General features: G+C 46.0%; 1 protein-coding gene across 3 annotated transcripts in view; it reads left to right on the top strand.

Annotated features, from left to right (window-relative positions):
* uimc1 (ubiquitin interaction motif containing 1) overlaps positions 1–15,385 on the top strand; it is a 175,728-nt gene that overhangs the window by 78,796 nt on the left and 81,547 nt on the right. For all 3 annotated transcript variants that reach the window (XR_011948286.1, XM_072511842.1, XM_072511841.1), the window contains exons 5-6: positions 8,615–8,691; positions 9,222–9,387. Coding sequence is in view for 2 of the 3 variants with exons in the window: in XM_072511842.1 (XP_072367943.1) it covers positions 8,615–8,691; positions 9,222–9,387 (243 nt within the window). In the remaining variant the exon portion in view is untranslated. The remainder of the gene's footprint in view (positions 1–8,614; positions 8,692–9,221; positions 9,388–15,385) is intronic.

The raw sequence follows: 15,385 nt of genomic DNA, 5'->3' as shown, positions 1-15,385 counted from the left end.
CCTTATATATGAATAACAGGCTTTGGGATTTTCCTTAATCCTGTTAGCCAAAGATATTTCATGACCCCTTTTAGCCCTCTTTCTTGCGCGTTTGAGATTTGTCCTACTTTCCCGATATTCCTCCAAAGCTTCATCAGATTTAAGTTGCCTAGATCTTATGTATGCTTCCTTTTTCATCTTAGCTGGTCTCACAATTCCACCCGTTATCCATGGTTCCCTAATCTTGCCATTTCTATCCCTCATTTTCACAGGGACATGTCTGTCCTGCACTCTAATCAACCTTTCCTTAAAAGACTCCCACATTTCAAATATGGATTTACCCTTAAAGAGCTGCTCCCAAACCACATTCCCTAGCTCCTGCCGAATTTTGTTATACTTGGCCTTTCCCCAATTTAGCACTCTTTCTTTAGGACCATCCTCGTCTTTGTCCATGAGTATTCTAAAACTTAGGGAATTGTGATCGCTATTCCCAAAGTAATCACCAACTGAAACTTTAACCACCTGACCGGGATCATTCCCCAATACCAGGTCCAAATATGGTAGAATTCTTATCAAGGTGAATAGGGGCAGCACGGTAGCACAGTGGTTAGCACTGTTGCTTCATAGCGCCGGAGACCCGGGTTTGATTCCCGGTTTGGGTCACAGTACAGTGAATGGTAGAACGCTCAAGAGTATTGAAAGTCAGAGAGATCTAGGTGTACTGGTCCACAGGTCATTGAAAGGGGCAACACAGGTGGAGAAGGTAGTCAAGAAGGCATACGGCATGCTTGCCTTCATTGGCCGGGGCATTGAGTATAAGAATTGGCAAGTCATGTTGCAGCTGTATAGAACCTTAGTTAGGCCACACTTGGAGTATAGTGTTCAATTCTGGTCAGCACACTACAGAAGGATGTGGAGGCTTTGGAGAGGGTGCAGAAGACATTTAGCAGGATGTTGGCTGGTATGGAGGGCATTAGCTATGAGAAGCGGTTGAATAAACTCGATTTGTTCTCACTGGAACGACGGAGGTTGAGGGGCAACCTGATAGAGGCCTACAAAATTATAAGGGGCATAGACAGAGTGGATAGTCAGAGGCTTTTCCCCAGGGTAGAGGGGTCAATTACTAGGGGGCATAGGTTTAAGGTGCGAGGGGCAAGGTTTAGAGGAGATGTACGAGGCAAGTTTTTTTTATACTGAGGGTAGTAGGTGCCTGGAACTCGCTGCCGGAGGTGGTGGTGGAAGCTGGGACGATAGTGACATTTAAGGGGTATCTTGACAAATAGAATCATAGAATCATAGAAGTTTACAGCATGGAAACAGGCCCTTCGGCCCAACCAGTCCATGCCGCCCAGTTTTTTACCATTAAGCTAGTCCCAGTTGCCCGCACTTGGCCCATAACCCTCTATACCCATCTTACCCATGTAACCATCTAAATGCTTTTTGAAAGACACAATTGTACCCGCTTCTACTACTACCTCTGGCAGCCCATTCCAGACACTCACTACCCTCTGAGTGAAGAAATTGCCCCTCTGGGCCCTTCTGAATCTCTCCCCTCTCACCTTAAACCTATGCCCTCTAGTTTTAGACTCCCCTACCTTTGGGAAAAGATGTTGACTATCTACCTTATCTATGCCCCTCATTATTTTATAGACCTCTATAAGATCACCCCTAAGCCTCCTACGCTCCAGGGAAAAAAGTCCCAGTCTATCCAGCCTCTCCTTATAACTCACACCATCAAGTCCCGGCAACATCCTAGTAAATCTTTTCTGCACTCTTTCTAGTTTAATAATATCCTTTCTATAATAGGGTGACCAGAACTGCACACAGTATTCCAAGTGTGGCCGTACCAATGTCTTGTACAACTTCAACAAGACGTCCCAACTCCTATATTCAATGTTCTGACCAATGAAACCAAGCATGCCGAATGCCTTCTTCACCACCCTGTCCACCTGCGACTCCACCTTCAAGGAGCTATGAACCTGTACTCCTAGATCTCTTTGTTCTATAACTCTCCCCAACGCCATACCATTAACTGAGTAGGTCCTGGCCTGATTCGATCTGCCAAAATGCATCACCTCACATTTATCTAAATTAAACTTATCTAAATACATGAATAGGATGGGAATAAAGGGATACGGACCCAGGAAGTGTAGTAAATTTTAGTTTAGACGGGCAGCATGGTCGGCACAGGCTTGGAGGGCCGAAGGGCCTGTTCCTGTGCTGTACTTTTCTTTGTTCTTTGTCTGCACATTCTCCCTGTGTCTGTGTGGGTTTCCTCCAGGTGCTCTGGTTGCCTCCCACAAGTCCCGAAAGACCTGCTTGTTAGGTGATTTGGACATTCTGAATCCTCCCTCAGTGTACCCGAACAGGTAGTGGCGACGAGGAGATTTTCACAGTAACTTCATTACAGTGTTAATGTAAGCCTAATTGTGACACTAATAAAGATTATATAGTGAGGTAGTTGATTCTGAGACCAAGATCCTGAACCTCAACAAAGGTAACTATGATGGTATGAGGCATGAGCTGGCTATGACGGACTGGGAAACATTACTGAAAGGAAGGACAGTGGACAGGCAATGGCAGGCATTCACGGAACGAATAGGTGAACTCCAAAAATTGTTTATTCGTGTTTGGCGCAAGAGTAGATAGGGAACTGTGGCCAAGTCGTGGCTTATAAGGGAAACTAGAGATAGTATTAGATTCAAAGAAAAGACATACAAATTAGCAAGAAAAATCAATAGACCTGAGGAATAGGCATGGTTTAAAACTCGAAAAGGCACACCAATGAATTGATTAAGAAGGGGAAAATACAATTTGAAAGTAAACTTGCGGGAAACATAAACACTTAGCTGTAAAAGCTTCCATATGTATACAAAGAGAAAAAGACGAATAAAAACTTACAGTCAGAAAAGGGGGAATTCATAACCGGGATCCAGGAAATGACTGAGGAACTAAATGGCTTCTATCTTCTCAAAGGATCCATGAATAATGTACTGGAAGTTTTGAGAAGCACAAGTTTTGGTGAGGAGCTGAAGGAAATTAGTATTAGTAAAGAATTGGTTTTGGGGAAATTAATGGGATTGAAGGCACACAAATGCCTTCAATCCTGATAATCTTCATCGCAGAGTACTTACGGAAGTGGCCCTAGAAATAGTAGAAACATTAGTGTTCATTTTCCAAAATTCTTTGGACTCTGGAATTGGTCCTACCGATTGGAGGGTAGCGAATGTAACCCCGCTATTCAAAAAGGGAGGTAGAGAGAAAACCGGGAACTCTCGACCAGTGAGCCTAATGTCGGTAGTAGGGAAGTTGCTGGAGTCCATCATTGAGGATTTCACAGCACAGCATTTGGAAAGCAATGGTATAATCAGACAAAGTCAGCATGAATTTGTAAAAGGAAAATCATGCTTGACAAATCTACTAGAATTATTTGAAGATTATTTGGCTTTGATCTTTGGGTCCTCACTGTCCACGGGATAGTGCCAGAGGACTGGAGAGTGGCAAATGTTGTTCCTCTGTTCAAGAAAGGGAATAGGAATGAGTCTGGTAATTATAGGCCGGTTAGTCTTACTTCGGTGGTCGGTAAGTTAATGGAAAAGGTCCTGAGGGATAGGATTAATGACCATTTGGAAAGATGCAGCTTAATCCAGGATAGTCAACACGGATTCGTGAAGGGTAAGTCTTGCCTCACAAATTTGATTGAATTCTTTGAGGAGGTAACTAAGTGTGTAGATGAAGGTAGAGCAGTTGATGGATTTCAGTCAGGCGTTTGATAAGGTTCCCCATGGTCGGCTCATGAAGAAGGTAAGGAGGTGTGGAATAGAGGGAAATTAGGCCAATTGGATAAGTAACTGGCTATCACATAGAAGACAGAGGGTGGTGGTGGATGGAAAATTTTCAGATTGGAGACCAGTTAACAGCAATGTACCACGGGGATCAGTGCTGGTTCCTCTGCTATTTGTGATTTTTATAAATGACTTGGAGGAGGGGGCTGAAGGGTGGGTCAGTAAATTTGCTGATGACACCAAGATTGGTGGAGTAGTGGATGAGGTGGAGGGCTGTTGTAGGCTGCAAAGAGACATTGATAGGATGCAGAGCTGGGCCGAAAAATGGCAGATGGAGTTTAACCCTGATAAGTGCAAGGTGATTCATTTTGGTAGGACAAATTTGAATGCGGATGGCAGGGTCAACGGCAGGGTTCTGAGGAATGTGGAGGAACAGAGAGATCTTGCGGTTCATGTCCACAGATCTCCGAAGGTTGCCACTCAAGTGGATAGTGCCGTGAAGAAGGCCTATAGTGTGTTGGCGTTTGTTTAAAGCAGACCAAGGCAGGCCAGCAGCACGGTTCGATTCCCGTACCAGCCTCCCCGAACAGGCGCCGGAATGTGGCGACTAGGGGCTTTTCACAGTAACTTCATTTGAAGCCTACTTGTGACAATAAGCGATTTTCATTTCATTTCATTTTCATTATTAACAGGGGGCATGAGTTTAAGAGCCATGGGGTTATGCTGCAACTGTACAGGACCCTGGTGAGACCACATTTGGAGTAGTGTGTGCAGTTCTGGTCACCTCACTATAGGAGGGATGTGGAAGCATTGGAAAGGGTGCAAAGGAGATTTTCCAGGATGCTGCCTGGTTTGGAGGGTAGGTCTTACGAGGAAAGGTTGAGGGAGCTCGGGCTTTTCTCTTTGGAGCAGAGGAGCAAGAGAGGTGACTTAATATAGGTTTATAAGATGATGGGGGGGGATAGATAGAGTGGACGTTCAGAGACTATTTCCTCGGGTGGATGTAGCTGTTACAAGGGGGCATAACTATAAGGTTTGGGGTGGGAGATATAGGAGGGATGTCTGAGGTAGGTTCTTTACTCAGAGAGTGGTTAGGGTATGGAATGGACTGTCTGCTGTGACTTTCAAGCGGTTATTGGATAGGCAGATGGAGCACACCAGAATGTCAAGGAGTAGGATAGTTTGATCTTGTTTTCGGACAAAGCTCGGCCCAACATCGAGGGCCGAAGGGCCTGTTCTGTGCAGTACTGTTCTATGTTCTATGTAACTATAGAGTTGACCAGGGAGAATAGATTAATTTTTGAATGGGTGGAAATTGAGAGAGGCGGATTCTCAGTGAGACCTTGATGTCCTCGTGCATCAGTCATTGAAAGTAAGCACGCAGGTACAGCAGTAAAGAAGGCAAATGGGTTGCTGGCCTTCATAGCGAGAGGATTTGAGTATAGGAATAGAGATGTTTCACTGCAATTGAATAGGGCATTGGTGAGGCCACACCTGAAGTATTATAGAACATAGAACGATACAGCGCAGTACAGGCCCTTCGGCCCACGATGTTGCACCAAAACAAAAGCCATCTAACCTACACTATGCCATTATCATCCATATGCTTATCCAATAAACTTTTAAATGCCCTCAATGTTGGCGAGTTCACTACTGTTGCAGGTAGGGCATTCCACGGCCTCACCACTCTTTGCGTAAAGAACCTACCTCTGACCTCTGTCCTATATCTATTACCCCTCAGTTTAAAGTTATGTCCCCTCGTGCCAGCCATATCCATCCGCGGGAGAAGACTCTCACTGTCCACCCTATCTAACCCCCTGATCATTTTGTATGCCTCTATTAAGTCTCCTCTTAACCTTCTTCTCTCTAACGAAAACAACCTCAAGTCCATCAGCCTTTCCTCATAAGATTTTCCCTCCATACCAGGCAACATCCTGGTAAATCTCCTCTGCACCCGCTCCAAAGCCTCCACGTCCTTCCTATAATGTGGTGACCAGAACTGTACACAATACTCTAAATGCGGCCGTACCAGAGTTTTGTACAGCTGCAACATGACCTCATGACTCCTGAACTCAATCCCTCTACCAATAAAGGCCAACACTCCATAGGCCTTCTTCACAACCCTATCAACCTGGGTGGCAACTTTCAGGGATCTATGTACATGGACACCTAGATCCCTCTGCTCATCCACACTTCCAAGAACTTTACCATTAGCCAAATATTCTGCATTTCTGTTATTCCTTCCAAAGTGAATCACCTCACACTTCTCTACATTAAACTCCATTTGCCACCTCTCAGCCCAGCTCTGCAGCTTATCTATGTCCCTCTGTAACCTGCTCCACTGTCGACAACACCACCGACTTTAGTGTCGTCTGCAAATTTACTCACCCACCCTTCTGCGCCCTCCTCTAGGTCGTTCATAAAAATGACAAACAGCAACGGCCCCAGAACAGATCCTTGTGGTACGCCACTTGTAACTGAACTCCATTCTGAACATTTCCCATCAACCACCACCCTCTGTCTTTCAGCTAGCCAATTTCTGATCCACATCTCTAAATCACCCTCAATCCCCAGCCTCCGTATTTTCTGCAATAGCCTACCGTGGGGAACCTTATCAAACGCTTTGCTGAAATCCATATACACCACATCAACTGCTCTACCCTCGTCTACCTGTTCAGTCACCTTCTCAAAGAACTCGATAAGGTTTGTGAGGCATGGCCAACCCTTCACAAAGCCATGCTGACTATCCCTGATCATATTATTCCTATCTAGATGATTATAAATCTTGTCTCTTATAATCCCCTCCAAGACTTTACCCACTACAGACGTGAGGCTCACTGGTCTATAGTTGCCGGGGTCGTCTCTGCTCCCCTTTTTGAACAAAGGGACCACACTTGCTATCCTCCAGTCCTCTGGCACTATTCCTGTAGCCAATGATGACATAAAAATCAAAGCCAAAGGCCCAGCAATCTCTTCCCTGGCTTCCCAGAGAATCCCAGGATAAATCCCATCAGGCCCCGGGGACTTATCTATTTTCAGCCTGTCCAGAATTGCCGACACCTCTTCCTTACGTACCTCAGTGCCATCTATTCTAATAGCCTGGGTCTCAGCATTCTCCTCCACAACATTATCTTTTTCCTGAGTGAATACTGACGAAAAATATTCATTTAGTATCTCGCCTATCTCTTCAGACTCCACACACAACTTCCCATCCCTGTCCTTGACTGGCCCTACTCTTACCCTAGTCATTCTTTTATTCCTGACATACCTGTAGAAAGCTTTTGGGTTTTCCTTGATCCTACCTGCCAAATACTTCTCATGTCCCCTCCTTGCTCGTCTTAGCTCTCTCTTTAGATCCTTCCTCGCTACCTTGTAACTATCAATCGCCCCAACTGAAACTTCACACCTCATCTTCACATAGACCTCCTTCTTCCTCTTAACAAGAGATTCCACTTCTTTGGTAAACCACAGTTCCCTCGCTCGACGCCTCCCTCCCTGCCTGGCTGGTACGTACTTATCAAGAACATGCAGTAGCTGTTCCTTGAACAAGCTCCACTTATCCAGTGTGCCCAACACTTGCAGCCTACCTCTCCAACCTATCCCCCCCAAGTCATGTCTAATGGCATCATAATTGCCCTTCCCCCAGCTATAACTCTTGCCCTGCGGTGTATACTTATCCCTTTCCATCACTCACGTAAACATCACCAAATTGTGGTCACTGTCCCCAAAGTGCTCTCCTACCTCTAAATCCAATACCTGGCCTGGTTCATGACCCAAAACCAATCCAAAGTGGCATGTCAACATATTGTGTCAGGAAACCCTCCTGCACACATTGTACAAAAAACGACCCATCTAATGTACTCGAACTATATCTTTTCCAGTCAATATTTGGAAGGTTAAAGTCTCCCATAATAACTACCCTGTTACTTTCGCTCTTATCCATAATCATCTTCGCCATCCTTTCCTCTACATCCCTAGAACTATTTGGAGGCCTATAGAAAACTCCCAACAGGGTGACCTCTCCTTTCCTGTTTCTAACCTCAGCCCATACTACCTCGGAAGAAGAGTCCCCATCTAGCATCCTCTCCGCCACCGTAATACTGCTCTTTACTGGACTATTGTGTGGAATTTTAGTGTCCTTATCTGAAGAAGGATGTTATTGCTCTGGATGGAGTGCAGGGGAGGTTTACCAGGCTGATTCCTGGGATGGCAGGACAGTCATATGAGGAAAGACTAAATCGGTTAGGATTATATTCATTGCAGTTTAGAAGAGTGGGAGGGGATCTCATAGAAATTTAGAAAATTCAAACAGGTTTCAAATAATATTAATCCTTATTGTCACAAGTAGGCTTACATTAACACTGATTAGACAGGATAGATTCAGAAAGCATCTATGGCACAGTGGTTAGCACTGCTGCCTCACAGCTCCAGGATCCCGGTTCAATTCCCGCCTCGGGTGACTGTGTGGAGTTTGCATTTCCTCCCCGTGTCTGCGTGGCTTTCCTCCGGGTGCTCCGGTTTCCTCCCACCATTCAAAGATGTGCAGGTTAGGTGGATTGGCCATGCTAAATTGCCCTTCGGTTAGATGTGGTTGCTGGGTTACGGGGACAGGGTGGAGGTGTGGGCTTAAGTAGGGTGCTCTTTCCAAGAGCCGGTGCCGGCTCGATGGGCCGAATGGCCTCCTTCTGCACTGTACATTCTATGTCTATGATTCTCTCGGTCTAAATCCGATTGGGATTCAGTGAAGACCTTTTGGTTCAGTTATTGTCGGACGGGTTATGTATGGCATTGATGGTCAGCAGTCTGGGTCATGTTACTATGTTACAGAATTTTTACTTGTTACTCCATAGATACACAGTACAGCTGTTCTGAAAGTGTGCAGCCAGAGAGCAAAAAGCCACAGCCATCTGAAATGGTCACAACCCAGGTTAGTTGGACGACCGAGCTCGGTGTTCAGGTTGTTGATTAAATATTCTTTGTTAATCCTTTCTTAGTTGTGCTTCTTTAACTTTGCGCTCTGTCATTACTGGAATCACACCATGTGGTGAGCTGTTAAACAAAAATCACCGCCAGCACAACATTTAAGAAAGCAAGTAATATATAGGTAAGGAATAATTTATGAATAATGTTTTCACAATGGTGTGAATGTCAAACTCTTTGCTCCTTAAACTCATTAAGAACTGACTAAGCACATGTATATTTAAGGGGGAGTTTTCTGCCAACAGTAGGGAAAAGGGAATATCGGGGAGAGAGAAGAGATCATTACGGTGGGAAGGATTAGAAACACTGGTATAGACCAGCTAGAACAAATAGCATATTCAAAGCTGCAGATTGGGTGGCCAGAATAGTATGGTGGGTGCAGTACGCACACCAGAATGGTGCTGCCTGCTGTGGAGATGTTGTCTCATTGTTCCTTCGAGTGCTGCACCCTGCTTTTTCTGTCACTGTCTCCTTTAGGAGCCCGAAGATGTGGTGTTGATAGATGATGATTCGGAGGAATTTCATCCTGTTATTTCTAAGAAAGCTTGTGTCGAGTGTCCGCTTTGTGGACAGCGCTTCTCCTTGGAAAAGATTGAGGTGCATGCAGCTGATTGTAACGGTGACAGAGACGGAGAGTGGCAAGGTAAGAAAATCTGTGTCTATGTAGAAAGACCGTGATCTGCTGGAGATTTTTTTTTAAATTTGTTTATGGAATGTGGGCATCGCAGGCTGAGCCAGCATTTATTGCCCACCCCAGAGGGCATTTAAGAGTCAAGCACATGGACTCTTGACTGATCCGGAGTCACATGTAAGCCAGACCAGGTAAGGCCGACAGATTTCCCTCCCTAAAGGACATTAGTGAACCAGATGGGTTTTTAACGACAATCGACAATAGTTTGATGGTTATCATTAGACTTTCAATTCCAGATTTTTATTGACTTCAAATTCTACCATCATGGTGGGATTCAAACCCAGGTCCCCACTGCCTCCCCATTACACAGCAACAGTGATCTGCTGGAGATGTTGGATCGTGACAGTAGATTAGAGGCAGTACTCTGCTGGAGACATTGGGTAGGGACAGTGCTCTGCTAATGACAGTGGATTAGTGGCAGTGCTCTGCTGCAGACACGGGATAAGGATAGTGTCCTGCTGGCATAGGGACTGTCATAACCTGCATCTGCACAGGAATTCTCTTGAGCTCAGTCCTAAATCTACTTCCCCTTATTTTGAGGCTATGCCCCCTAGTTCTGCTTTCACCCACCAGCGGAAACAACCTCCCGCATCTATCCTATCTATTCCCTTCATAATTTTATATGTTTCTATAAGATCCCACCCGCATCCTTCTAAATTCCAACGAGTACAGTCCCAGTCTACTCAACCTCTCCTCGTAATCCAACCCCCTCAACTCTGGGATTAACCTAGTGAATCGTCTGCACACCCTCCAGTGCCAGTATGTCCTTTCTCAAGTAAGGAGACCAAAATTGAGGGCAATATTCCAGGTGTGGCCTCACTAACACCTTATATAGTTGCAGCATAACCTCCCTAGTCTTAAACTCCATCCCTCTAGCAATGAAGGACAAAACTGCATTCGCCTTCTTAATCACCTGTTGCATCTGTAAACCAACTTTTTGCGACTCATGCACTAGGACACCCAGGTCCCTCTGCACAGCAGCATATTTTAATATTTTATCATTCAAATAATAATCCCTTTTGCTGTTATTCCTACCAAAACGGATGACCTCACATTTGTCAACATTGTATTCCATCTGCCAAACCCTAGCCCATTCACTTAAACTATTCAAATCCCTCTGCAGACTTCCAGTATCCTCTGTACTTTTTGCTTTACCACTCATCTTAGTGTCATCTGCAAACTTGGACACATTGTACTTGGTCCCCAACTCCAAATCATCTATGTAAATTGTGAACAATTGTGGGCCCAACACTGATCCCTGAGCGACACCACTGATTGCCAACCAGAGAAACACCCATTAATCCCCACTCTTTGCTTTCTATTAATTAACCAATCCTCTATCCATGCTACTAATTTACCCTCAGCGCCATGCAACATTATCTTATGCAGCAACCTTTTGTGTGGCACTTTGTCAAAAGCTTTCTGGTAATCCAGATATACCACATCCATTGGCTCCCCGTTGTCTACCGCACTGGTAATGTCCTCAAAAAATTCCACTGAATTAGTTAGGCACGACCTGCCCTTTATGAATCCATGCTGCGTCTGCCCAATGGGACAAGTTCCAACCAGATGCCTCGCTATTTCTTCCTTGATGATAGATTCCAGCACCTTCCCTACTACAGAAGTTAAGCTAACTGGCCTAACTAACCCGCTTTCTGCTACCTCTTTTTAAAGAAATATTTTTATTAGAGGGTATTTGCAAAATTTTTATAACAATAACAAAAACAATAACATTAACATGGTAAAATAAACATTTCCCCACCCAACCCAATCTTCACACACCTCAACCATCTAACACCTATCCGCCCCCCCCCTTAAGAATGCTGCTTCTGCCGACATTTAAATTTTCCCCGAGAAAGTCGACGAACGGCTGCCACCTCCGGGTGAACCCCAACATTGACCCTCTGAAGGCAAACTTTATTTTCTCAAGACTGAGAAACCCAGCCATGTCACTAACCCAGGTCTCTCCACTCGGGGGCTTTGAGTCCCTCCACATTAAAAGGATCCGTCTTCGGGCTACCAGGGAGGCAAAGGCCAGGACGTCGGCCTCTTTCACTCCCTGAACTCCCGGATTTTCTGACACTCCAAAGATCGCTACCTCTGGACTTGGCACCACCCGTGTTTCTAGCACTGTGGACATTGCCTTCGCAAACCCGTGCCAAAACCCTCTGAGCTTTGGGCATGCCCAAAACATGTGGACATGGTTTGCTGGGGTCCCCGCGCGCCTCGCACATCTATCTTCTACCCCCAAAAACCTGATCATCCTCGCCGCCGTCATGTGTGCCCGATGGACCACCTTAAATTGTATTAGGCTAATCCTGGCACATGATGAGGAGGAATTGACCCTGCTTAGGGCGTCTAAAGTCTCTAACTCTCTTCCTAGCTCATCCTCCCACTTGCCCTTGAGCTCCTCCACCGGGGTTTCCTCCGCCTCCAACAGCTCCTGGTAGATATCCGACACCTTCCCCTCCCCCACCCAGGTACCAGAAACTACTCTATCCTGTGTCCCCTGTGGCGGGAGCAGCGGAAAGGCCAACACCTGTTTCCTCAGGAAATCTCGCACTTGCAAATATCTAAAACCATTCCCCGGCGGCAGTTTAAATTTATTCTCCAGCGCCTTCAAGCTGAGAAAGCTCCCATCTATAAACAGATCCCCCATCCTTCTAATTCCTGCCCTCTGCCAGCTCTGGAACCCACCATCCAGCCTGCCCGGTACAAACCTGTGGTTGTTACAAATCGGGGTCCAAACCGACGCACCCTCCTCCTCCTTATACCTCCTCCATTGCCCCCAGATCCTCAGTGCCGCCACTACCACCGGACTTGTGGAGTATAGGGCCGGCGAGAACAGCAGAGATGCCGTTACCAATGCTCTCAGACTGGTGCCTTTACATAACACCACCTCCAACCTCTCCCATGCTGACCCCTCCCCCATTACCCACTTCGTAATAATGGCTATATTAGCCGCCCAGTAGTAGTTGCAGAAATTCGGCAGCGCCAACCCACCCTCCCCCCGACTATGCTCCAACAACATTTTCTTCACCCGCGGGGTTTTATTCGCCCACACAAAGCCCAGAATAATTTTGTTCACCCGCTTGAAAAAGGCCTTGGGGATGAAGATGGGGAGACACTGAAAGACAAACAGAAATCTGGGGAGGACCGTCATTTTAACGGTCTGTACCCTCCCCGCCAGTGATGACGGGAGCATGTCCCATCTCTTAAAGTCCCCTTCCATTTGCTCTACCATCCTAGATTGGGGGAGGATGTTTGAGGGTAAATCAACATCTGACATGTGGGAGGCTTTCAAATGTCAATTGAAAGGAATTCAGGACCGGCATGTTCCTGTGCGGAAGAAGGATAAATACGGCAAATTTCGGGAACCTTGGATAACGAGAGATATTGTAGGCCTCGTCAAAATGAAAAAGGAGGCATTTGTCATGGCTAGAAGGCTGGCAACAGACAAAGCCTGTGTGGAATATCCCAGAACTCTGGTACGGCTGCATTTGGAGTATTGCGTACAGTTCTGGTCACCGCATTATAGGAAGGACGTGGAGGCTTTGGAACGGGTGCAGAGGAGATTTACCAGGATGTTGCCTGGTATGGAGGGAAAATCTTATGAGGAAAGGCTGATGGACTTGAGGTTGTTTTCGTTAGAGAGAAGAAGGTTAAGAGGAGACTTAGTAGAGGCATACAAAATGATCAGAGGGTTAGATAGGGTGGACAGTGAGAGCCTTCTCCCGCGGATGGAAATGGCTAGCACGAGGGGACATAGCCTTAAACTGAGGGGTAATAGATATAGGACAGAGGTCAGGGGTAGGTTCTTTACGCAAAGAGTAGTGAGGCCGTGGAATGCCCTACCTGCTACAGTAGTGAACTCGCCAACATTAAGGGCATTTAAAAGTTTATTGGATAAACATATGGATGATAATGGTATAGTGTAGGTTAGATGGCTTTTGTTTCGGTGCAACATCGTGGGCCGAAGGGCCTGTACTGCGCTGTATTGTTCTATGTTCTATGTTCTATGAAAGTAGGAAGGAACTGAAGCAAGGAGTCCGGAGGGCTAGAACGGGTCACAAAAAGTCATTGGCAAATAGGGTTAAGGAAAATCCCAAGGCTTTTTACACATGCATAAAAAGCAAGAGGGTAGCCAGGGAAAGGGAATCTATGTGTGGAGCCAGACGAAATGGGCGAGGTTCTAAATGAATACTTTGCATCAGTATTCACCGAAGAGAAGGAGTTGGTGGATGTTGAGTCTGGAGAAGGGTGTGTAGATAGCCTGGGTCACATTCAGATCCAAAAAGACGAGGTGTTGGACGTCTTGAAAAATATTAAGGTAGATAAGTCCCCAGGGCTGGATAGGATCTATCCCAGAATACTGAAGGAGGCTAGAGAGGAAATTGCTGAGGCCTTGACCGAAATCTTTGGATCCTCACTGTCTTCAGGTGATGTCCCGGAGGACTGGAGAATAGCCAATGTTGTTCCTCTGTTTAAGAAGGGTAGCAAGGATAATCCAGGGAACTACAGGCCGGTGAGCCTCACGTCAGTGGTAAGGAAATTACTGGAGAGAATTCTTCGAGACAGGATCTACTCCCATTTGGAAGCAAATGGACGTATTAGTGAGGGGCAGCATGGTTTTGTGTTAGTGTCTCACTAACTTGATAGAGTTTTTCGAAGTGGTCACAAAGATGATTAATGTGGATGTTGGATGTTGTCTATATGGACTTCAGTAAGGCCTTTGACAAGGTCCCTCATGGTAGACTGATACAAAAGGTGAAGTCACACAGGATCAGGGGTGAGCTGGCAAGGTGGATACAGAACTGGCTAGGTCATAGAGAGTAGCAATGGAAGGGTGCTTTTCTAATTGGAGGGCTGTGACTAGTGGTGTTCCGCAGGGATCAGTGCTGGGACCTTTGCTGTTCGTAGTATATATAAATGATTTGGAGGAAAATGTAACTGGTCTGATTAGTAAGTTTGCAGACGACACAAAGGTTGGTGGAATTGCGGATAGCGATGAGGACTGTCAGAGGATACAGCAGGATTTAGATCATTTGGAGACTTGGGCGGTGAGATGGCAGATGGAGTTTAATCAGTACAAATGTGAGGTAACGCATTTTGGAAGGTCTAATGCAGGTAGGGAATATACAGTAAATGGTAGATCCCTCAAGAGTATTGAAAATCAGAGAGATCTAGGTGTACAAGTCCACAGGTCACTGAAAGGGGCAACACAGGTGGAGAAGGTAGTCAAGAAGGCATACGGAATGCTTGCCTTCATTGGCCAGGGCATTGAGTATAAGAATTGGCAAGTCATGTTGCAGCTGTATAGAACCTTAGTTGGGCCACACTTGGAGTATAGTGTTCAATTCTGGTCGGCACACTACCAGAAGGATGTGGAGGCTTTAGAGAGGGTGCAGAAGAGATTTACCAGAATGTTGCCTGGTATGGAGAGCATTAGCTATGAGGAGCGGTTGAATAAACTCGGTTTGTTCTCACTGGAACGACGGTGGTTGAGGGGTAACCTTGATAGAGGTCTACAAAATGATGAGGGGCATAGACAGAGTGGATAGTCAGAGGCTTTTCCCCAGGGGAAAATTACTAGGGGGCATAGGTTTAAGGTGCGAGGGGCAAGGTTTAGAGATGTACGAGGCATGTTTTTTTTACACAGAGGGTAGTGGGTGCCTGGAACTCGCTGCCGGAGGAGGTGGTGGAAGCAGGGACGATAGTGACATTTAAGGGGCATCTTGACAAATACATGAATAGGATGGGAATAGAGGGATACGGACCCAGGAAGATTTTAGTTTAGACAGGCAGCGTGGTCGGCACGGGCTTGGAGGGCCGAAGGGCCAGTTCCTATGCTGTACTTTTCTTTGTTCTTTGAGATAGATTAAGCTGATGCAGTGCCTCCCATTTCTGAGCCACCTTGATTCCCAGATAGCGAAAGCTCTTCCCTACCATT

This window comes from Scyliorhinus torazame, chromosome 7 (genome assembly GCF_047496885.1).
Source record: "Scyliorhinus torazame isolate Kashiwa2021f chromosome 7, sScyTor2.1, whole genome shotgun sequence".
Classification (NCBI taxonomy): domain Eukaryota; kingdom Metazoa; phylum Chordata; class Chondrichthyes; order Carcharhiniformes; family Scyliorhinidae; genus Scyliorhinus; species Scyliorhinus torazame.
The sequence above is the reverse complement of the archived record's forward strand: the minus strand, read 5'-3'. Positions and strand labels throughout refer to the sequence as shown.